The sequence below is a fragment of the Cryptomeria japonica genome, chromosome 1 (genome assembly GCF_030272615.1).
Source record: "Cryptomeria japonica chromosome 1, Sugi_1.0, whole genome shotgun sequence".
In the NCBI taxonomy this organism is placed as follows: Eukaryota; Viridiplantae; Streptophyta; class Pinopsida; order Cupressales; family Cupressaceae; genus Cryptomeria; species Cryptomeria japonica.
The window spans coordinates 412,842,249-412,865,326 of record NC_081405.1 but is presented as its reverse complement, the minus strand read 5'-3'; the positions used below and the strand labels follow the sequence as shown (position 1 = coordinate 412,865,326).

Sequence of the window (23,078 nt, the reverse complement as noted above, 5' to 3'; positions counted from 1 at the left end):
CTTCGACAAAGGGGCAACTAGGAAACGTGACTCGATAGAAAAGTGAAGTCGGATAAATGCTAAGGGACAAGGTTTCAAACCAAAACTTGAGTTCTAAGGAGGGGATTGAAAATTTTCGAAATTTAGGGTAACAACAGGCTCTAAAGGGGGACAAGGACTCAACATGACGTAGAGAATCCAGAATCATTGGCTAAAGGCCTTATTACGAAGGGGAACAAAGTCACACCAAAACTCAAACACTTAAGAAAACAATAATCTATAGTACAAGAAGCAGTAAAAACTGCTTAGATCACCAGTTGTATAATTTAAGATCTTGCCCATTATAGGCAACAGGCAATGGTGTACCATCCAGGTACCCAAATGAAAAGCATTTTCTCCAAGTACTGTTTTGATCACAAATGGACCTTTCCACAGGGAATCGAATTTCTTGTGAGCTCTCTTTGGTTCTCTCCTCCGATCCCATAACAAAACTGAATCACCAACCACGAACTTCCTCTGCTTAGCTTTCTTGTCAAATATTTTCTTCACAGATTCTTGGTGTTTGGAAATCCTATCCACCACTTCTCTCTATTCGTCACATTTAGTCAGATAGATGATTCTCTTCTCCAATGAGGATCAAAACTGTTCATCCTCAATGTATTTTTGCAACTTTAGCGCTGATAATTCTAATAGGATAGGAAAAGTGCATTCAAGCCCGTATACCAACTGGAAAGGAGACATTCCTATCACTCTCTTGAATGTGATCCTATTAGCCCATAGAGCTTCATAAAGGTTTTTGTGCCATCCCCTCTAGTTCTCATCTACCAACTTCTTGATAATAGAAATGAGGTTCTTATTACTTGACTCAAACTGTTTGTTGCCTTGTGGATAATAGTCGAAGGAATGGGCCAGGTTGATCCCATAATCATAACAGAAAAAAAGAAAACTTAAGAGGAAGAAAAACCGGTAGCATTATCAACCACTATTTTCTTAGGAACACCAAATCTCACCAGAATGTTTTCTTTTAAGAAGTTAATGACTACTTCCTAAATGGTATTCTTTACTGGGATAGCTTCCACCCACTTAGTGAAATACTCTGTGGCAGTCAAGATATGAGTGTGTCTCGCGCTGGAATTAGGGTTTATGGGCCCAATAAAATCTAATCGCCACTATTGAAAAGGATCTTCAATGTCTACTAGTCTAAGTGGCAACGCAGCTAGTTGAGGTCTATTGATAAAAATTATGCAGTTTTCACATTTAGACACCCATTTATAAGCATATTTGAACATAACTGGCCTGTAAAAACTCCGGTGAAGGATTTTGAAAGTTGTCACAGACGCAGAGAAATTGTCCTCCACATGCTTCGTTATGAAATAATTCTAACAGCCTCGTTTGGTCTACACATCTTAAAAGCGTACCATCCACTTCTTGTACAAATTTCCTTCCCATATAACATATTGGCTTTCAACTTCAGGTTCCTTCTTTCTTTGGCAGACAAATGAGGTGCACACTCATAGTAAGTCAACAAATAGGTCACATCAAAGAACCATTCATCAATGTTACTAGTAAATAGTACTAGTGGCAAGTTCTTTTCTTCAGCAGGCTTGCTTTCAGCTATCATCTTGCATAGTCCCTTTCCTCTGACCAAGTTTATGGGTTTGAGATCAATATCATGCTATTGTATTTTTGCCTCCCAAGCACCTCTTTGTTGCAACCAATGTCTTGGTGGGTCAATATGCTCTTTACAACAAAATCCAGGACAAATACTACAATATGAGAGTGAAGAATATAAAATCTGAAATTCTTTAAAGCTTTAACTACTACATAAGCATGTTCTTCCATAGGGGAATAATTCAGTTCGTGCTTTTTAAACGACACACTTCATAAAAGCAATTGGGGCTTCAATTCCTTGTTCATTCTTCTACAGAAAGATGGCTGACATAGTATTTTTAGATGCATAACAATAAATGATGTAATCCTTCTCAAAATCAGGGTGCACCAGAGTGGGAGCATTAGCAATGGCTACCTTGATGTCTTCAAAAGCATTTTTACCTTCAAGACTCCACTTAAAATTTGGCCGATTTTTCATCATTTCCAAAATGTTTGGTAGTTTCAGCAAAGTCTAGAACAAAACTCCTTAGGAAATTTAATTGGACGAAGAAACACCTAGTGCCGCTTTGTGACACTGGAAGACTTAGTTATTGAATTGCTTTCACTCTATCTGGGCTGATTTTTATCCCATCTTTGAGACAATGTGGCCTAACAACTTCCCTTCGGTGACTACGAAGATAGACTTTTTAGGATTTAGGGAGATACCATAATCTCTGCATCTTTGTAACACCACTTCCAAAACTCGCAAATGATTGACTCTTCTTTTGGAAAAGACTGTTAGATCATCTAGATAATCAACAATAATTTTGTTCTTTAAATCTCCAAAGGTTAGGTCCATCACTTTCTGGAAGGTAGCCCCTGCATTTATAAGCCCGAAAAACATTCTACTATAAGCAAATACACCAATGGGGGTAGTGAACACAATTTTGTGTTGATCTTTTGGTGCTACTTCCACCTGATTATATTCAGAGAAACTGTCCAACATGGACATCAATCCTGACCCTGAATCTGCCTGCAAGATATGATCCATAACCGGCAGAGGATAATTATCCTTGAGAGATGCTTGGTTTAAGTTGCAAAAGTCTACACAGATCCTTATTTTGCCATTCTTCTTCCTGACAGGCACAATATTGGCAATCCATGTGGAATGATGGATTGGGTAGATGATTCTTGCCTTGAGCATTTTGTCAATTTCTTTGTTAATGGCTTCGGCAACCTTAGGATTGTAATTTCTCTGCTTTTGTCCAAGAGGTGTTGCACCAAGCTTGAGTGGAAATGTGGTGTTGTATTTCTCCATTCTTAAATCTCTTGAGATCAGCTTAACACCACGTGAAAAACATCTTTAAACCGGGTCAACAAATCTATTAGACGTTCATTTTCTAGCGGAGAGCAACACTTCCCTATACAAACTAGTTTGGGATCTTTCGTTCCTATATTGACTTGCTCGTATTCAACTAATGTCCTAAGAGGGCCTTCACTTTTTTGTTTGGCATATCTATCATGTCTGTCAAAAAGGCTTTCCAAGGATACGAGACCTTTAGGGATTTTGTTCCCTTTGAATTGAATGATCTCATTTTTCTTATCATCCTGAGAGTAAATTTCCCCTTCCATGATGTCATTGCCTCTTTCAATACTCCCTTCAAAAAAAAGGTTGGTGAATAATTCGGCTTTCTAAAGGAGTCAATAATTTGCTTGTCATCATTAAAAACTTGTCAATCATTGGCATTGTCAAGTACACTAGGTCTATACACCACTTCAATGTTATCCACTTAATCTTTAAAGTTGGGATGTGGTAAGGATGTTGATGGAACCAGAGAATCAGTCCTACTATTTCGGTCTCTAGGTATTGCTTCAATTGCAAAAGCCTCAAAATCTTCAAGGCAATTCCATACTCTATTTTTGTAGTGCCTAAGCCTCCCATTCTTAGTAGTGTATACGTTCTTTACTTATTTCACTACAAATTATGCATCTCCTCTAACCTTCAACTGTTTAATTCCCTTCTCTTTGGTGACTGCCAATCCTAGAAGCAAAGCTTAGTATTCCGCAATGTTGTTTCTATTGTCCAACTCTAGCTTGAAAGTTGAAGGGAAACTATATCCATCCGGGGATGTGAGAACTATACCAGCTTTGAATCCAAAGGAGGAACAACTTCCATCAAATTCTAGGGTCCACAACTCGTCACACAGCATGGGACTAACCATCTCAACATCTTCTTTAGTAGTAGAAGTAAACATGTAAGTACCAAGGTCAATTTCCACATAATATTTTAGGCCTCGGGTCCCCAAACTTTAACACAGTAAATTTTGCTTTAGGCTCTGGTTCTAGGTGAACTTTCTTCCCATCCACAGGTATTGTAGCATAGGACTAATCCATTTGAAAATTCCCCACCTAGATCTTTGCAAAAGCTCCTACTCAACAACATCCCATAGTTTGCAAGAATATCAATGACTACGATTGTGAGTTTCAATCTCTTTTTGGGAAACAGAGCTAGAGTAGCATGGGCATCCTTGATTTGACCTAGAATGGGCACTTGGGTGGAATCCATAGAATAACATTTCCCATGGGAAGAGGTAATTGTTAAGCTAAGGGCTTTGGCTACTTGGACATGCATGACATTATCTGAAGCTCCTAAATCTATGACACAGTTGCTTAGCCTATACCCATTTATAATCAAAGATACAAAGAATGGCTCAGATTTTTCACAAAGATTAGTAGAATCATGAGATTTTGAATAAGTTGAACAATTTTGATCCTCAATGATGATAGGGGTCTCATCGGACACTTGAGCGTTGACAGGAGAATTTGTAGGATTTTACTTAGTGAACTTAATCAACCTATCTAATTTTGAGGGGTTGAGTCTAAGGTATTCAACTTGGGATATTTGAATTTTGGTGTTTTTACAAGACTCAATGATATCAAAAGAACAAGGGATATCACTAACAAGAGGATTAGGAAATACCTCAGGAACAATGACCTTGGGGACCTCTTTTTCTCCCTTGTCGTGGCTAGAATTTGTGTTCCTTGACAAAGTGAATTTGGGTCTAGCCTGAGCATTGTTAGTCTATCCCTTTGGTTCCTGATCTTTCCTTTGCACTTGTTGTTGTTGTCCTCTAGTGAAAACCATGCAGTTTGAATTCCCTATCTAAGTAAGCATCTTCTCCCCTCTCAGAATTGGATTCATACTCAAGATAGTTTACACCAACATCAGGGACAATTCTTCAACCCGATTTTCTCCTTCTATTTGTTTATTGGTCAAGGCCATCTGCATGAATCTTGTCATCTCAAGATAAGATGAACCATCGTGGTCTGTGGTGAGATGGAAATTGCATACCATATGGTTGCCTTTATTTACAAGAGGAGGTCCCTCAATGGCTAACCTTTGAGAAGGACCAGCTATGGATAACTACTTTGAATGAGTTCCTTGATGGCCTTGGTCTTTCCTTGACACATCTTGATACAGGGGTTGATTGAAATTATTAGGCATTTGTCTTTTCAAAGTGATTATATCATTTCCCAATCTTTGAATAACAAGGTCGATGGAGCCAGTCACTTGAGATTTCCCTGTTTGTAATTTCTTCTTGCACTTTCTTGCAGTTATTAGGTCATCTTCTATAGATATAGCGAGTCACTGTGTTGTTGCCAAGTCAATTGCCCCTTCCCTTTTGACAGGAAAATTGACATCAGGGGGGAGGGCAACCAAATTTGGGTTGGCAAGACGAACAAGAAGACATCATCTCACAATTAAATATACTTGCCTGGAGATTTAGAAGAAATCCTAAAGATTACAGGAAGGCAAGACAAGTTTTGGAAAGAGAAGAAGAGTTGGCTGAAGAGATTAAAAGGATAAGGAGACGTCTTGTTGTTGTACCTAGAAACCAGCCAAATAATTAGCAAAATCCTCTCCCAAATGACCATCCAGAGCTTGGCGACTCTATCTTATTTTTCTATGTTGAACGAAGCTAGCTTCTAAGAGGTACACTAGAGGTGACATGAAGAAAGGTATTTCTGACCTTGATTTTGATTTACTACAATCCTTGAGTTTCTCTCCTTTTCCTCCAACTCAAAGGGTCAAATCTTTAAGTAGACCACCTCCTCTTACATGTCAAAAAACCATTCCCAGTTCATCTTGTCAAGCCTTACTTCTTGTTGGGACCACATTACCCTTGCAAGTTAATTCTCCTACTCACACCACAATTAACATGGCCCAACCACAACCACCACCACTTGTACCATGGGGAGTTGCTATTGGACCCCTCAATCTTGCAGCACCTCTACATGATCTACCCAGAGGTATTGGAAAAATAATACCCAAATTTAGGGGAGATGGGAAAGTTACACCAGATCATATCCATGCTTTCTTTGCAACTTGTTCAGTTTTAGGTGTTCTATTTGAAGATGTTGCTATCAGGCTTTTCATTGAGTCTCTAGTTGATGATGCAGCTGAATGGTTTTACTACTTACCAAACGCATCAATCAATAGTTGGAACACCATGAGAACTCAATTTGAGGATTGGTTTAAAACTCCAAAAAGTGAACACACACTAGTAGCACAGATATCTTTGATGAAAAAAGAAATACATGTATCCATGCGCGATTTTGTAGCCAAGTTCAATAAATTGCCCAATAGGATTCCGAATAATATGAGAATCAAAGATGCTCTCTTCAAAAGTTTCTTATTAATACTCTTCCCTTTGATGTTAGTTTCCCTGTCAAGAGAGGTGCAGCCAATTTGGCCGCATCACAACGGTTGGCTATTTCAATAGACGATGACTTAATAACCGTCGGTAAATGGAAGGAGTTACAGACAGGCAAATCCCAAGCCATCATCTCTATTGATCCTGTCATTGTTCACTCCCTTTGGTGAATGCTTTAACTTACAAAGTAAATAGAAATATAACAGTGATCATATTCAACACAGTCAATATGGTCCAAAGTCCCTAGTCTTGCTGGCAAGTATGGTGAATGAATGGATAGCATCTAATTGCTCCTCGGAAGGCAATCCATTTGGTTCAAAGAAGAGAATTTTCACTTTATCTATCAAATCTTCCGCAACAATGTCAGCGCCATCCTTGTTCTTCTCAAGAATAATCTCAGCCACCTTGAGGATCTTATCATGTATTGCATTGATTGCTTGATCAACTTGAGTGCACCCACCATTGATGTCTTCAAATATGAATCTCCTCATGCGGAGCAAGTTATACCACAACTAGAAATCGGGTGATTACCCATCCTTCAGTATCCCTTCACTTATCAATGTTTGTCTTGGTGTGTTCTTTATTACTTGCAATATAGGGATGGTGAAGTCCCTTGTGTAGAGAAAGGTGTCATATGCTACCTTGAGCATTTGAGTCCTCTCCAAAATTATCATGGCCTTATCAAATATCCTTGCTAACTCCTCACAAATGCCTTTGCCTTTCTAAATGTCTTGGTGACCCATGCATCCAACAATTGTGTTGAGCCTTCATCTTTTCAAAATCATCAATTGTATCTGGAGGAGGTAGTGATGATAGTGAAGATGACGGATCACGTTGCCTTAGTGGAACCTTAAGTTGTTGGAGGTAGCTTCTCAATATGTTGTTCTCTTTCTCTAACTTCCTATTCTTCTCAACTTCCAATTTGAGCATATCATTAATTGTTTTCACCGTATCATTCGTATCTTCTAATGCTTGATCAGTGGTGGAAGGACCTAGATTGATGGTTTCCAAATCAAACGCTTCTGATGTAATCTCATCTTCTGGCTTATCTAATCTTGGAATGGCAACTTGTATGATCCTGGATCCTTCTTCATTTGTCATCATCTTTGACATCCTGGTTGCTGCCTTTTTCTCATGTTCGTGATCTCTATCAAGGTAGCTACCTAGATCGAATGGATCTTGTTCTTCTTCTACAATCACCTTCGTTGACAATCTTTCCCTTAGCCAAGCAGGTATAGCTGATCTCTCTTCTTCAACTTGAATCTCATTCAACTGCTGCTCTTGTGGAGGAGATGTAACATATGTATCACTGCCTACTTTATCATTGACTATCTTGGGCGAAGCTACCTTGTTGTGGACCACCTGCTGCTTTCCCTTACCACTCATTCCGTGATCAAGGAAGGATGAGGTGCTTGACTTGACTTGAGTTTCTTCTTTGGATGTTGTTCCTTATTAACTTCCTTTTGCCGAGATCCCTCGAAATGAGATAATTAAGCTTCATTCTCATTATGACTTTCACTTTCCTTTTCATCATCAGAAGATTCCACTTCTCCCATCCTTTCAAATGTCACCTAATTGCCCTTATCTTACAATATATGTGTTTGTACTTCTACCCATCGCTTGGTGTAGAACAAAACTAGCCTCATGAGTTCTTTCAAATCCATAATCTCCACATCAACCCAACTAACCTTCACTTCCTTGTCCTTTTCTTACTCATAGACTAGCAAGAGGTGTCTTCTACTATCCTGTGCTTGATCAGCAACATCGAAAACCTTAGTTGCTCTGATAATTTCAATAGGTAGTCTTGAACAGATCTTCCTTCTGATCTCCAAATCATCTGGTGCATTCATGAAATGGTCTTCTAACTGCAACCGATGCCCATACTTCTTTCCACTTGTCTTGCGGATGACACCATGAGGATCAAAGTTATCTCTTGGAATGTATGGTTGGAGGGAGAAAGTCATCAACTCTTCATCTGTTTTCTTAATTGTTTGCAAGGATGGGCAAACTTCCAAAGACTTTGCTAATGAAATAGGAAAAGAAGCCTTTGCTTTCAATTTATTCTTTTGTACCTTGTTGTATGCCACCAGCTGTCTCGCCAATTCAAGCAATATCAATTTGTCCATGGGATATCTCGAAAGCATGAGAGGTGGACAAGAACATCCTCGAACTCTTATGTACTTGTGCTTCTGGGATAGCCTTTGATGAATACCACCTTGCAATGTTCTTGTGATGTGCATAGTGAAGGCATCATTCACCCTCCTGTAATGTGTTTGATTGAGGTAATGCAGCTATGTGTACGAATCACATACCCTCAGTTGTCTTGATTTGGTACCAATCGGTGCTTTATATGTTAATCCTACATAATGATAAGACCAAGCGAGTGAGTATATGATGTATGAGCCCATGTAGAAAGTCTTTGTTCACTCAAGCCTCCTAAGGTGCAAATCAATGTTGTTGCTAATGATTCTTGCCCAATTGATCCTTTCTTTTCCTAGCGACACAATCTCCATGAAGTAGAACATCCAAACCTCAAAGTGGAAGGCCTATGGGATCCCAAAGACTCGGCTAATGAGTGTGATTAGATCACCAAATTCCTCCATAAAATCGATCCTATGAAACTTGCCCAGAACTTGGATCGTGGTTTGCTCTTCAATAGCCAATACTTGTTTACTATCTCTTGACATTTGTCTGGATCATCATCGTAAAATATCTTTGCTCTTTCAATGTTCTTGAATTGAGGTATATGAAAGGCTTCGCTGATTGCTTCTTCTGAAAGGTAGGCGTTCTACTTCCATCATGTGTCACAATCACTCTCCTATTCGAATCATAATGCCTGACACATTCGATGATGAGTTCATTGCATTGCACTGCCCTAAGAAACCCTGCCACCTTCACGATGCCACTATCTATCATTGACTTGGCGTATCCCATTGGTTTGGTAGTGTAGAGTGAGACTTGAAACTTCTTCACATCAATTTGGCCTAGATTAGGATCACCCACATTGCCCCAATACGATGCGATCTTGGACTCCACAATGATATTCTTTGAATCTTCCTCGATGAGGGCCTGCCTCGTTCCCACCATCTTGCACCTACGAGAATTGGTTAAGTTAGTTTCATGTAATGATATTTGCTTGTGAATAAGAGAATGTATTAGAACAAGGCATCCCAAAACAAAGTCTTGTGAAAGTAAGGCATAAGAAATTGGATCAGTTATAAGAATAGGCCTGGTTTTCATAGGAATGACACAATAAGCCTAATACTAGACATTGCAAACTAAAATGAACTGATTTCTACACTTTATCAAATAACCTCAAAAGATTGAATGTGCCTTTGATATCAGTCTATAATCTTTATCAGACCGCTGATGTAAATCTGATAACCTCCTTTCAAATCAATGCTTGCACCAATCGTTCTCACTGCAATGTCAAAATGGCCACCTCATAAACCTAATACTAGACATTGCAAACTAAAATGAACTGATTTCTACACTTTATCAAATAACCTCAAAAGATTGAATGTGCCTTTGATATCAGTCTATAATCTTTATCAGACCGCTGATGTAAATCTGATAACCTCCTTTCAAATCGATGCTTGCACCGAATGACGCAATAAGCCTAATACTAGACATTGCAAACTAAAATGAACTGAATTCTACACTTTATCAAATAACCTCAAAAGATTGAATGTGCCTTTGATATCAGTCTATAATCTTTATCAGACCGCTGATGTAAATCTGATAACCTCCTTTCAAATCGATGCTTGCACCAAATGACGCAATAAGCCTAATACTAGACATTGCAAACTAAAATGAACTGAATTCTACACTTTATCAAATAACCTCAAAAGATTGAATGTGCCTTTGATATCAGTCTATAATCTTTATCAGACTGCTGATGTAAATCTGATAACCTCCTTTCAAATCAACGCTCACACCAATCGTTCTCACTGCAATGTCAAAATGGCCACCTCATAAAGTAATTCGATATGATATCAAATGGCTTAAATACAACAAAACTTATATCGCTGACCCTTAAAATGAATTCGCTGCTATGATAATTGCCTTTACTCTGAGTCAATGTCAGCAGATATGATGATGTCTTGTGAAGTTGATGATGAACTTGCTGGCTTTATACAAGATCATTCGTTTGTTCATAATCAGAATCGCAGCCAGAGGTAAATGATTTTCGCTGACCAGGATGATCAGTTTTGACGCCTCTAGTGCCCTCATCTATATATAGATGAATATTGCTGTCAATCAGAGAGTGAAATTCGCTATAGCAAAACACAAATCAGAATCGCCTTTGCTCTGAAAATGAAAGTGACCGTCCAAAGTTAAAAATCACTGCCAAGAGAATAGTGTGGTTTGCTGTGTTGCAGAGATGAATTTGCTGCCAAGTACTGATGCTAAAATCGCCAGTCAATGAGGATAACTCAGAATCGGTACTTTGGTAAATTCGCCCAAATCATTTGTCCTTCACACATGAATTGCTGTGTCAAGATGAATATCGCCTTATCAAAATCCGATGGTATAATCAATTAGCTTTGAATCACAGATGTGAAAGTAATATCAATCTTAATTTGATCAAATTTGAGCTTATAATCGTTCCAAGAGTTCGATACCTCATCACAACTGTTTGGATGATTTGATTTTAATGTGTCTTGATTGAAATGACAGCATTTGACCACCCTTATTCAATATTGATTGCAATTCTTTTAAATGATGGCGATGCTTCAAAATCGTGGACCTTGGGTAATGAAAACGCATCTCTTCATTTGATTATCGCATTAAATATATTGCATATAAACTTCGACCTTTGCACCCTTTGAATTTTGATTGCTTCGAAATTAGCTTAAAGAGCAAATGCACCTCATTAAATACAATTCAATGATGTCCATATGTATCACTTCAAGTTTTGCAACTCAAGCAGCTTAATGCAATTGACCATATAACATTGAATGCACTCTTTTACCTTCATCAAGTTGACAAATGCATTATTGTCATGTTTGCTGCTTTCATTCAATGCCTCTTGGTCAATCCTTGGTGATAACATTAAATTCTGTATTCAAATCGCAATCTTCATTAATAGTATAGCTTAGAATTTCGAAATCCTTTGATCTTTTGATTACAATTGCAATGGCCACCTTGAGTTTTAAAACATCAAAAGGCATTGATTTTGAATACTTGCATTGGTGTGACAACCCTTATTACATGCCTTTCATCGATCTCTTGAACTCTTCATTGCACTTACAACTCGCATTGATCATAGCATGGGGGTTACATTGTGTGAACTTGAGTGTCATTGAATGCTTGCACTTCATTTTGCACCTATTGGATGTCTCGGATCTTTGAGCAGCTTGCATCATGGAGTTCATGTGCTTGCCACCTTTCATCTCATTTGAGCTAGACTTAATCAAATTTTGCTTTCCTTCATACCTCATCGCAGGGAATGACAAGGGGTGCAGATAGCAATGGAAGAGGGTGTCGATAGCAATGGAAGAGGGTGCCGGTGGCAATGGAAGGCTAGTTTATTCCTTGCCTTAGCCAAATTTGATGCTTTTCAAATTCTGAAGGTGAATCGCTCAACTTACTACATGCTGGATCATCTCACACTAAGACTTCGACACTTAATCTAAGATATGACAAAGCAAAGAGGGGTCCCCATTTATGATGGGACGATGTGTGATTTGGTCACAACAATAACTCATGCTTGTGATCCTTTGGATTTTTGAAACTTCAAATGAGGTTGCAATTACTTCAGAGGTTCACGATTCTTTGTTAGAGATAGTTGATCAGCCTTCACTTCCACTCACTCCTTATCCTAAGTCATATGAGACTTCCATCATTCCTAAACCGCAGGATTATCTTTCTCTTTCAAATTTGGAGGGCACATTTGAGGGTCTATCTCTCCTATATGATGATAGTTGTGGCACTTCAGTTGTCACTTCATCTATGTCTTTGGATCTTGTTCCAAATTAGTTTCCATTGGTTCCTTGTTTGTCACCTTCTATTGTAATTGGGCGTGTACCCGATTGGTTTGTGGCATCTTCATCATCTAAGGACTTGGTGACATATGAGCAGATTTCAAAGACATCATCTTCCTACATTTGGATTCCACTTCCTAACTCCTATCAAGAGTGGGAAACATTCATGCATAGAGGAGACATGTTGTTTGCAGGCATTGGATTATGTTTTGTCTTCAAGCACTCACCATTTCTGCAGGGCATTCATCATTATGGGAGGGATGTTGTGTATCTCTTATTCCTTCCTATGGGGAGATTCTTGATTGTATATACATGATGTATGTAGTCCTTAGGGGGTGTGATTGAGTCCTCCATCTATGCATCTTGTTTGTTTCTCTCTTTTGGACAGGAGTTTTCTCCCATGTGGTTTTCTCCTTTTCTCCATTTGTGAGAGATTTCATTTTGTTGCATTGCATTTGCATTGTACATGGGTATCTAAAATAGTTTGGTAGTCGGAACCCATCTTGTATCTTACCCATATTACATAATAATCTTCTCCATAAGTTGCACTTAAGGGGGGATGTTGAAATAAAATAATATTTACTAAATGCTTAATTTTAAATTAAGCATCATTATTTATATATTTTGCATTTAGGATTAGTTGTATTGCATATTTCCTAAGTGCATTGATACTTGCATCACGGTATTTATACCTACCCTCGCATCTCATTGGTGCTCTCATCCTCACTCTTGCCTTTATAACTAGCGCTCTTGTACATTGTTAAACATCTCATCTTAATACAATTCATCTTCTAGTGAAATATTCTTCTCTCTTTGAGAAGGTTACATTGCAAGTCGTAGTCTTGGCAATGGAGCTTTCCTCCAACAGCATCCACTTCTTGCTATCACGAGGGTCATTACCTCAAACTATTCCCTTTATTGTGCTCTTATTATTTATGTTTCTCTACTACCTTGTTATCCACTCCCACTTATATATGCTCATTCTCATTGTTCCCTCTTTGCTTGTCTAAATGTTTTCTTCTGCTTGTTTGGGCAACTACTTTTCTGTCTCCCTATACTATCTCCTCGCCTCTCTCTACTTTAGCAATTTACCTCTCTTTTAATCCCTTTTCCTTAAATTGATCAGCTCATCTTCTTTCACCATTCAATTTAAGGGGGAGCATACTGTCTACTTGTCTCCAAATGCTAATTCAAGTATGTTGCCTACCCCAGCCTCCTTTGTTGTTTAGATGGAAACCACAACCATCTTTATGAACAGGTCACTACATAGCCATTATCCAAATTATTTTGGGCCCAACTTGTCTCCTTAACCCGAATTTCAGTGAGATTTAAATAACCAAACATTTGCCAACGTGAATCCTACTATGAATCTTTCGACTTATTCATTTCCATCTATCAGCTCATCCCTCAGCTCCCTTTCCTTGCTTTTGTTGTATGTAAACCTCCATAGATCACCAATTAGTTGGTAAAAATTTAATTAAACATCAGCTATTGAAATGAATATGTATGTTTTCCTTTAGCATATCAGCTATTGAAATGAATATGTATGTTTTCCTTTAGCATATTTCCTCTATTACCTCTTAGCATGTTTCTTCTATCACTCTATGGCATATTTCATCTTGGCAAGCGTAATTGTCTTTTTTTCTCATGGGTGTATACCAAGATTGGGGCCATATTAAAGTGAAGGAGAAAGTGAAGAGAAGACAAAGCACATGCTCTTGTATATCTGTTTTATTGTATCCGTACACATTTCAAGTTATTTCTGTAGTATATTTACTTTAGCACGCTATTACACTTAATTCTGCCAGCCCACCAAATGGAGACAAAAAGCAAGCTCAAAATTTACTGACTTTACATTCTCCACATTGTGCTTTTGCACTTACCTTAGTGTCCATTCCAAAGGTATATTCTAGGACTCATTTGCTTATCTTCTAGAGTTACATCTGTCACTGGACTTAGTTGCATTCATTCCTTGGCTCTCTCAATGATTCTAAACCTACCCAAGAAGTTTGAGACCCAAATTCTAAAATGACACCCATGCACCTGAAACATTAGTGTCCTAGACACTCATGCACCTAAAATACTGGTGTTGAGCTTATGATTTGAAACTTGGAAATTTGCACAAGCCTAAAACCCTAAACCTAAAGGTGGCTTAACACATTTTCTAATGGTTATGTTGATGTAAGCACAAAACAAAGCCATACTAATTTCTCATTCGAAAGGTTTCCACACATACACACTTGCTATTTAGTTTTCCTCCATTCTCTTTATTGCGACAAGACTGTTGATATTCCAACACTAAAGATTTGTTGTTGAGATCATCCTTGTTACATTCCTCTACTCCACCATCATTGATCTCCCTTAGATCCCTTGTCTCCATAGTAAAACCTTTCCTATCACTTTTCCCTCACTATTTCCCTTATCTTTTGTCTATCGTCCTCTTGAATTCCCCATTATTGGCTTCCATAAATCCCTAATCTATTGCATCCATATCCTTCATTATTCCCTCTGACAGATTAGATCTCAAAATTCCTGATTCCTTTGCCCAAATCAATTCAGTTGCTCTTTCACACTCGTCCTCCATTGCACTCACACATTTCACCTAGAGTTCAGTCTCTTTCTTAGGCATTAGCTCTCCCACAAATATATACCCTTCACTTCACCACATATAGAATCACACACTCAGAAATTTCCAAGGCTACTACTGAGGTTGAAAATGTCAACTCAAAAGACAAATAAAGGCAGCCTCCTGAATAATCAAACCCCTTTTCTTTTTCCTCCCAAGTTTTAGAAATTAATAACAAGTGATCAGAGATTCTCATGAGATCCTACTGGCAGAAAAGTGCTCAAGCTCCCAAGGCAAGCATTCCCTGATTGTTTCAAGGCACCAGAAACAAAAGACACCAGTGCCCCAACTTTACAGGTGTCAGGCAGGAGCGCCCAACTAAAATGCTGGTAACCTGGTGCATCACAGAAGTTTAAAAATTCCCAAGCTTATTCCTCCAATCTTCCCCGGCCATTTCTTCTGTCAGATTAAACCCACCACCACTTCCAAGGATACATCTTCCAACTCTTCCTGTTCATTTACTTGTACCTGTCCCAGTTTTTATATTATTTTAATTTTATTTTGAAAATCAGAATACATCTATGCTTACTGTTATATTTCTACTTACGTTGAATAAGACTAGTATATTGAAAGAAGGAAACAAGGTGATAATTAAATTTGTTTATAACACATTATTAATCTAGAGTTCATTGCTTTCCTATTTCAATTCTAAATATTTGTAATTGTTTGGAGGACAATTACACTTGAGTGTCGTATGTTCATCATCAACTTGTTGTTCATACATCTAGTCAGGCAATTTAAGGGTTATAAAATGCAGTCACTGGCTTGGAAATGTCAGAATCCACTTGAACTTCAGTATGATAGAGACTGGAATACTTTGCTATAATGTCTAAGTTATCTGGAATATGCTAAAGGAGTCTCCCGTTTTCTTAGAAGCAGGCATATGACACAAATCCAATATAGGCCTAGGAAGCCAAGCTCAGAAAGGTAGATGGTGTTCCTCAAAAGGATTGAATATATAGTTTATTTCTTCCTAAAAACCCAGCACAAATCCAGTGCCTCATTTTCAAAAACCTATTCTTAATATTTTTTTCTCCATGAACACAATAAAGATACAGAACCGAAGAAATCACATTATACAACGCTATTGTTGAAGTCTTCCAGTTAGTTAAGGTGCAATTCCTTGACACAAGCTAGAAGTTATTAATTTGCAGGTATAAATTAAATGTTTGCTGGTGGAAACTAGCGAAGCAAAAATCTCCAAAAAAATCCCGATTATACCCCTTTTTTTGTGAATCTTTTCCAGAGACGATTTTTCCCCCAAAAAAATCCTGACTTTTTAAAATCGATGACTACAATTTTCAAAAAAGAAAAAAAGTTGCATTCAAATCGCATTTAAATTACATCTAAAACCTTAATAAATATCCCACCAACTTGTGAATTGCTGAAATATTTTATGAATAGCACAATTGTACGACTTTTTTAGGGCACGACTACAAACGAGAGCTCATCGAGACATGCATAGAAGGCACAAATAGTTGCAATTTTGCAGTGAGTCAAGAAGCAGTGCATTTGAGTCAAAGTGGGGCAATTTTTTGTTGTAAAATTGTTGCAAATACATTCTATAACTTCACGCCACATATATAGTATTTACACAAAATTCAACCACTACATACAAATAGATGAATAAATTGTTAAACAAAATTTTCAATGTGCACATCACAAGAATCTTTCAATTTAAATTAACAAGATAAAAAACATAAAATCTATCTTATTTTGGTTGGGCTTCCATCCAAAGAGATAGCATTTTGATGCAATGACAATTGAATGGTCAATATTTTGAGGTTATATCTTCGATCGTTATTCATACTTCATATTTTGTGTCTACTTTATCATGGTTTAATTTTGTCTATATTTAGATTCTAGGATTTCTGCCAATACCGTCAATACGCTGTGACACATGGTTTAATTTTGTGTCTTATTCTTATCTATGTTGAATGTCAAATAAAAATTTCAATGTGCACATCACAAGGATCTTTCAATTTAAATTAACAAAATGAAAAATGTTAAATCTATTTTATTTTGGTGAGGCTTTCATTCAAGAGAGTATTTTACTGTTAAGACAAGTGAATGGTCTATATTCTGAGGTTATATTTTAGCTCACTATGTCTACTTTATCATGGTTTAATTTTGTGTCTACTTCGTATCTTGATTTTTTGCACAACTTAATTGTTATTGTGAAGATTGGTTGGCTATTTGGTCCAAACAACATTTGATGATCCATCTTTTTCTATAGTGTTAGTCTTATAAATTAGTTCTCTGGAAACAAAAAATCCATATTCTTGGCTAAATGGCTTGAATTTAATGCTACTTCAGGCTCTCTACCATATCATTGCTTTGCTTGATGAATATGATAATGCTATAGTTTCATTTTTTTACAGTCTCATTGCATGCTATAGTTTCATTTTTTTACAGTCTCATTGCCAGAAGTGAAGAGGTAATGTTATGTGTAGATCATCTTTTGTCTTCATAACATTTTATCGTTCTCTCAGGTTGTAGTACCAAAACCCTTGGCTGTATAAAAACATCAACCTGATATTTATATGTAACCCAGTATTGCACCAAGATGTCCAATCTCTGCGACATCAAAATCTTGGTCATTGTGATTTTGTATGCTTATTTTAATATTATGCATATCTATCTTAAAATGTGTTTTGTTCCTATCCTTTACTTCTACTTTATACGAGTCAGTAATTTCAAATTTGACTTAATTTGAAGGTTTGGTTAAAAAACAAAGCTTTTGAATATGACTTGGTTTTGCACCTTGAATCTTTGAAAATGTATAATTCATGCCCATTTGACTCTACCTGCTATGAGAAATGGTTTCTCTTTTATCAACTGATTAGATTTTTATTTGGATGATATAATCTTTGAAATTTCCTACTTGAAAATTTTGCAGTGATAAAATGTTTTTTCTTTTAATCCTATTGGAATGCAAACATGTTTATTGTAATTGTTTTGAGGTTTTACTAAGTTTTCAGAATCTGTAATGATAGTGCAGACTCTATGTTTATATATTTTTTTTTATTAATAATAATCTTTGAAAATGGAGAAAAAGAGATGAATTGTGAGAGGGCCATGAGAAGCCAAGTTTGTAATGTTATTGCAGATTTTTATAGTCTGTTATTTGATGTAGTTGATCTGCAAGTTTGTTATCAATAAAATGAGGCATTTGTTTATTTTGCATTTAGTTGTGTTGTGAGAATGGAGCCTCTTGCATCACTATTGTAATCCAAAACAAAAATTGAGAATCCAAGAGGGGACGCCCCATGCATCTGTGGAAACTGGAAACGAAAGCACTGCCTATGCCGACCAGGAAGGCACCCGCTGCATTGAGCAAGATACACTAACAAAAAATCTTACAATGCAAAAGAGAAGAATAACAAACCTAAGACTGTCATTAAGCAACCTTGCAACCAAAAGTACCAGATCACCTATCAAATATTCCCCAACATACGGCCTGAGTTCCTGCCAGAGCCAGAAGACTATGTATTACTTATCTCACACAGAAGGAATAACTCTGCATGGATTGAACATGTACAGTATAGCAGCTCAGTCTACGGGTCCAAGTGCCTCTATAAAGCCCGCCTTACTTGTTACAATCATATCACCTTTATTTATGGCCAAAAGCATCAGCTATATTGTTAGTATTAAAAATACCAATTATACATTCTGATGTGTACAAATGAGAGGAGACAAAAATAAACGATAGGAATCACTATTTTGCACCTTGAAAGATAAACAGCCTCCCTTTTCAGCTTTTCCCAATGTCTTTCTTAAGTGAATCGGTATTATGATAATAATTAAAATTCAACCATGCAGAGTTCTAGCCACAAGTCTGCCTACAAACTCGCTATCACACTATTCCCCCAAGAAAATGGGAACATGAGATCCGGACCAACAACGTGGATGGCACTCATCTGGTACCCTTCTAATGGATGGAGAAACCCACCATATACGCTTACAGGATTATTTGTCTGACGAGCCACATCCAAGAAATTTCTAATACAAAATTTGACCAAGACTTCCACCAGCCACATCCTCATCTGGCGCAGCCCATTGTTGCGGTTTCAACATTCAAAATATGCATAAGAAGGCTTGAGCTTGGCTAGTCGTTATGGTAATTTCTCCACCTTGCCGCTGGACCACAGCCAGCCGATTTTCTCAGCTTCCAAATATTACCCTAAAATAAAGTGACAATACAATTCATCGTACCATTCCCCTCTATTGTTTACTCCTATAGTTTATTATCTTTTCAAAAATAGTTAAGCCCACACCGAGCCTGCTAGTGATTTAAAGCAATGTACTACAGACATTCCCCGCTTCCCATTTTCTCCCTCAATGATAACATTGACTATTGCGTTAACATACCGTACTCCTGACTATTGCGTTAACGTAAAATGCAATAAAATTAACCCCTGCCCACTGATGCATTTGAGTAAAAATAGCATAAAGTTGGTAACTAATTCACGTTGAATGTTATGTTACAGACGATTGCCAACAAATTTAGCTCAAATCTCATTTGAAATGTTATATACCCATTAAATACAGATCCCTGACCTTCAAGGTATGAATTTTCCTTGGAATCTCCGTATGAATCTATTTAATAACATGAGTACTTATTACATAAGCCTAAAAATAATGAGGAAAAAAGGATAGAAATACTGACTTCCGACGGCCATCGGCAGCAGCTCGTCGAAGTTGATCAACAGAGGAGGTGAGGGTGGGTAAAATCCCCAAGTTAATCCGCCATTGTATCCCCCTCAATCTGCAACACTCGCACTCCCGCCTATCTTCCGTCATTTCTCCAGCGACTAAAAAGATCTCTCTGCATAAATGCTTGACTGTCCAATTTAACAGACGATCTTCTCAGATTGAATAAAAACGAGGAAAGACTCGTCCGTTACAGTGCTCTCTGTCTTTGCTCGTCCTTTTTTCAAACCCAGTCTTTGCACTTTGGCGGTGGGGCGAAGAATGAGTTGTCGATATTTGTAGAGGCCATTTTTACAACTTTTACGGCAATGGCATTTGAATTGTGATAAAATAAAATGTAAGAATAATAAAGGTGAAGGAATAAGATTGTTTTTGTATGGAAGTAAAGTGTGGTGGATATAGAGATTGTGTTATTTTATTTAAAGGTGTATAAGAGAAATTAAGTTGGTTTAGAGATTTTTCGTAGAATTTTTATAACATGATTTTAGATAGAAAGTACTAACATTTTATTTAAATATCATTCATTTTAATAATCAAACATTTAATAACAATTTTATATTCATCTTTATGAAATACAATAATTAGTTATCTTTTTTATTAATCAAAATTTATTTTTTATTATTTAAAAATAATATAACAAAAAGATGTCAAATTTAATATTTCATGTAATAATTTTAATATTATTGGTCAATTTGAATCACCTCTACATAATTACATGGTCATTAAACCAAGGATGAAAACAAACTAACAACTTTAATAACTTATAGAAGCAAACACATCATGCTTGTAGACATGTCAAAGCCTCTTTATACAAAGTTAGAGAGCCATAATTAATGAATTTGAGATCATGAGTTTTGAGATTTCTACATAATGTCATCCTAAAGAAAATTGCAAATGAAACTAAAAATAAAAATGTGAGAGATCTCTCCTTGTCATAAAAGAAAGCAAACCCTCCCTTATACATTCATCACTTGGCCACATTCTAGTGAACCAAGTACCTAGATCAAACAATTCATTTGGTAGTATTGAAGAGTGTGGCACACATGAAAAAACATTTAGGATTGAAAAAAGAAAATATGAAGCATTCTAAGAATTATGAAATAAAGCTTATAGGAACATCATGATCATTTAGATGTTTGATCTCAGTAACACATTTTCATAAATTATTTTCATTTTTATGAATCATATAAATTGCCAAGAGCATATAATAAGAATCATATCAAGTAGATATACACATAAATTATTGTTCAAGCCCCAAGATTTGCACGTAAACATGATACAAAAATATTTGTAAAATAGGGATAAAGGCTTATAAGTTTTTATGACCATTTTTTCATTAGTATGGATATTAGTAACTAAAAATCTTATCTTATCATTATAATAATAGCTACTTTGTAATTAAAGAATTTGTTGAAAGCAGTTTAAAGAAATTGACGAGCAATAATTACCTGAAATCAAATATTTTGTCTAATTTTTAATACATGTTTTCAAGGGAAGCAAAATCATTGTATCTTTTAGTTTATAATTTATGTGAAGATGTTCTTTATAGTACCAACTTCTTGAATTATATTGTGCTTAGGTCTACTTTTAAAATTTTGTAAACACTGAAAATTGTACCATGTCTGCGAGCGCTAATTTTACTATTTTTTCCTCTTTAATAAATTAAATTAATACAATGTCATTCTTCTAATTTAATTTCATTCATCTAATTCAAATTCAATCGTTGAAATTTCTATATTTTCTCATAGTTAAATCATTTTTAATTATTTTCCTCCGTGGTGTTGGTTCCCAAATCAACAGATTGGAAAACCCTAAGAGTGTGCTAGGTTCTATGATCAGGTTTGCCAACTAACTTGGCCAACGAATGAGATTCTTATTGGCAAAATAGTTAGCACTCTCCTCAGGATTTGTGACAAGGGACTAACTGCCTTGTGCGATTCATATCTCTACAGTTTGTATCGGGCATTGACGATCGGTCTTTTGACGCAACGACAAACTGGGCCAAAAAATGAGTATCAAAGTGTTGGGTCACAAGGGAGATTGTTAGCAAAATGATCAACGCTCCCCTCGAGATTCATGACAAGGGACTAACCGCCTCCCATGCGATCCATATCTCTACAGTTTATATCGTGCATTGACAGATCGATCTTTTGACGTAACGACAAATTGGGCCAACAATTCTCCCAAAAGAAGATACCCCCTACTCTTCGGGTTTTGCAAAACCTAGGCGGGTGTACCTTACATATAGCAGATTGTTAATCTAGTTTTGATCTCTTTTTCAGATTCATTTCGTGTAGCACCTTTTTAGAGTGAATGCATTATACCTTATTACTCCTATTTCTATTCTATCTTCTTAAACAAACAAATAAAATGCAAACTTCAACAAGAGTTATTTAAGATGTTTATGACCAGTGCCTCATTCAGGGTTGCAAAGTCAATTAATCCAATTTCTAAGTATTATTCAAGTTATTTGGAAGAATGGGAAGGAGTCATGAAGGCGTGCATGTAGAGGATTTCGAGCAACTGAGCTAGGGTTTCGAAGCCCTAGCTCGCAGGAGGTTCTATCGCAGGTGCAAAGGGGGAGGGAAGTGCAGGGAGCAGGGAGCAGGGGGAGAGTGGAGGGCTGGGTGCGGTCAGGGGGTTAGGGCTGCTTCGCTGGTCGTCAGGGGGAGGATTGGATGTGCGAGGTTAAGGGTTGGCTGCACAGGAGTAAGGGTTCCGATTTGTTGCTGGCAGTTGGCTTCTGGTGGGGCTCCCGTGGGGTTGGGGGTTCATTTGGCTTCCTCTTTCGGAGGAGCTTGGAAGGGGTGGAGTCTTGGGGGCAGCGCTTTCTCGAGGGTCTCTTCGAGTTGGGGTCCTTGGCTACCCTTTGTCGCCTTTTAATTCTTATTGCGTCCTGATGTCAGGTTTTGGTGGTGAGGCCTCTCAGGTGGCCCCAGCCATGGACTTTCGTGCTGCAGTGGGTTCAAAAACCCCACCTCAAAGCATGAAGACATTTTCCAATAATCTATTCTCCTCAAAACCGGGGTCTGGAAGCACTGGTAGTTCTCGCCTTATGAAGATTAATGGGTGTCTAGAGAGATGCAGTGAAAGGCCGAAGCTGGTTATTCCTCCGGATATGATAGTTGAAGACGTTGAGTATTTTTCAAAACACTCGCTTTACTGCAAATTTTTGGGAATGAGGGTCTCCCTACAGTTCTTGGAAAATTGGGCACAGAGGTCTTGGGCACCGGATGGGGAAATGGAGTCTATGCTTCTAGCGAACAACTATTTCATGGTTACTTTCAACTGTATGGAAGATCAATATAGGGTTTTTGAAGGAGACTCGTATTTTTACAACCAGGTGGGGTTGTTCATCAAACCTTGGCATGCGGGGTTTAACCCTTCGGAGGAGCTCCCAAACAGGGTTCCTGTATGGGTTCGTTTACCACGTCTTCCAGTGGAATGTTGTCGGGAGGACGTGTTACG

The 23,078-nt window shown here is 37.4% G+C and overlaps 1 protein-coding gene across 4 annotated transcripts in view; it reads right to left on the bottom strand.

Annotated features, from left to right (window-relative positions):
* LOC131065483 (uncharacterized) overlaps nt 1–19,912 on the bottom strand; it is a 40,433-nt gene extending 20,521 nt beyond the window's left edge. The window contains exons 1-2 of one of the 4 annotated variants that reach the window (XM_057999996.2): nt 19,567–19,705; nt 18,286–18,365 (exon numbers count right to left, since the gene is read on the bottom strand). Coding sequence is in view for 1 of the 4 variants with exons in the window: in XM_057999983.2 (XP_057855966.2) it covers nt 19,567–19,700 (134 nt within the window). In the remaining 3 variants the exon portion in view is untranslated. Of the gene's footprint in view, nt 1–18,285; nt 18,366–18,626; nt 19,042–19,566 lie in introns of those variants that run through there. The other 3 variants (XM_057999991.2, XM_057999983.2, XM_058000001.2) reach the window with 3 other exon arrangements.
* Between the last annotated feature and the right edge of the window lie 3,166 nt (nt 19,913–23,078).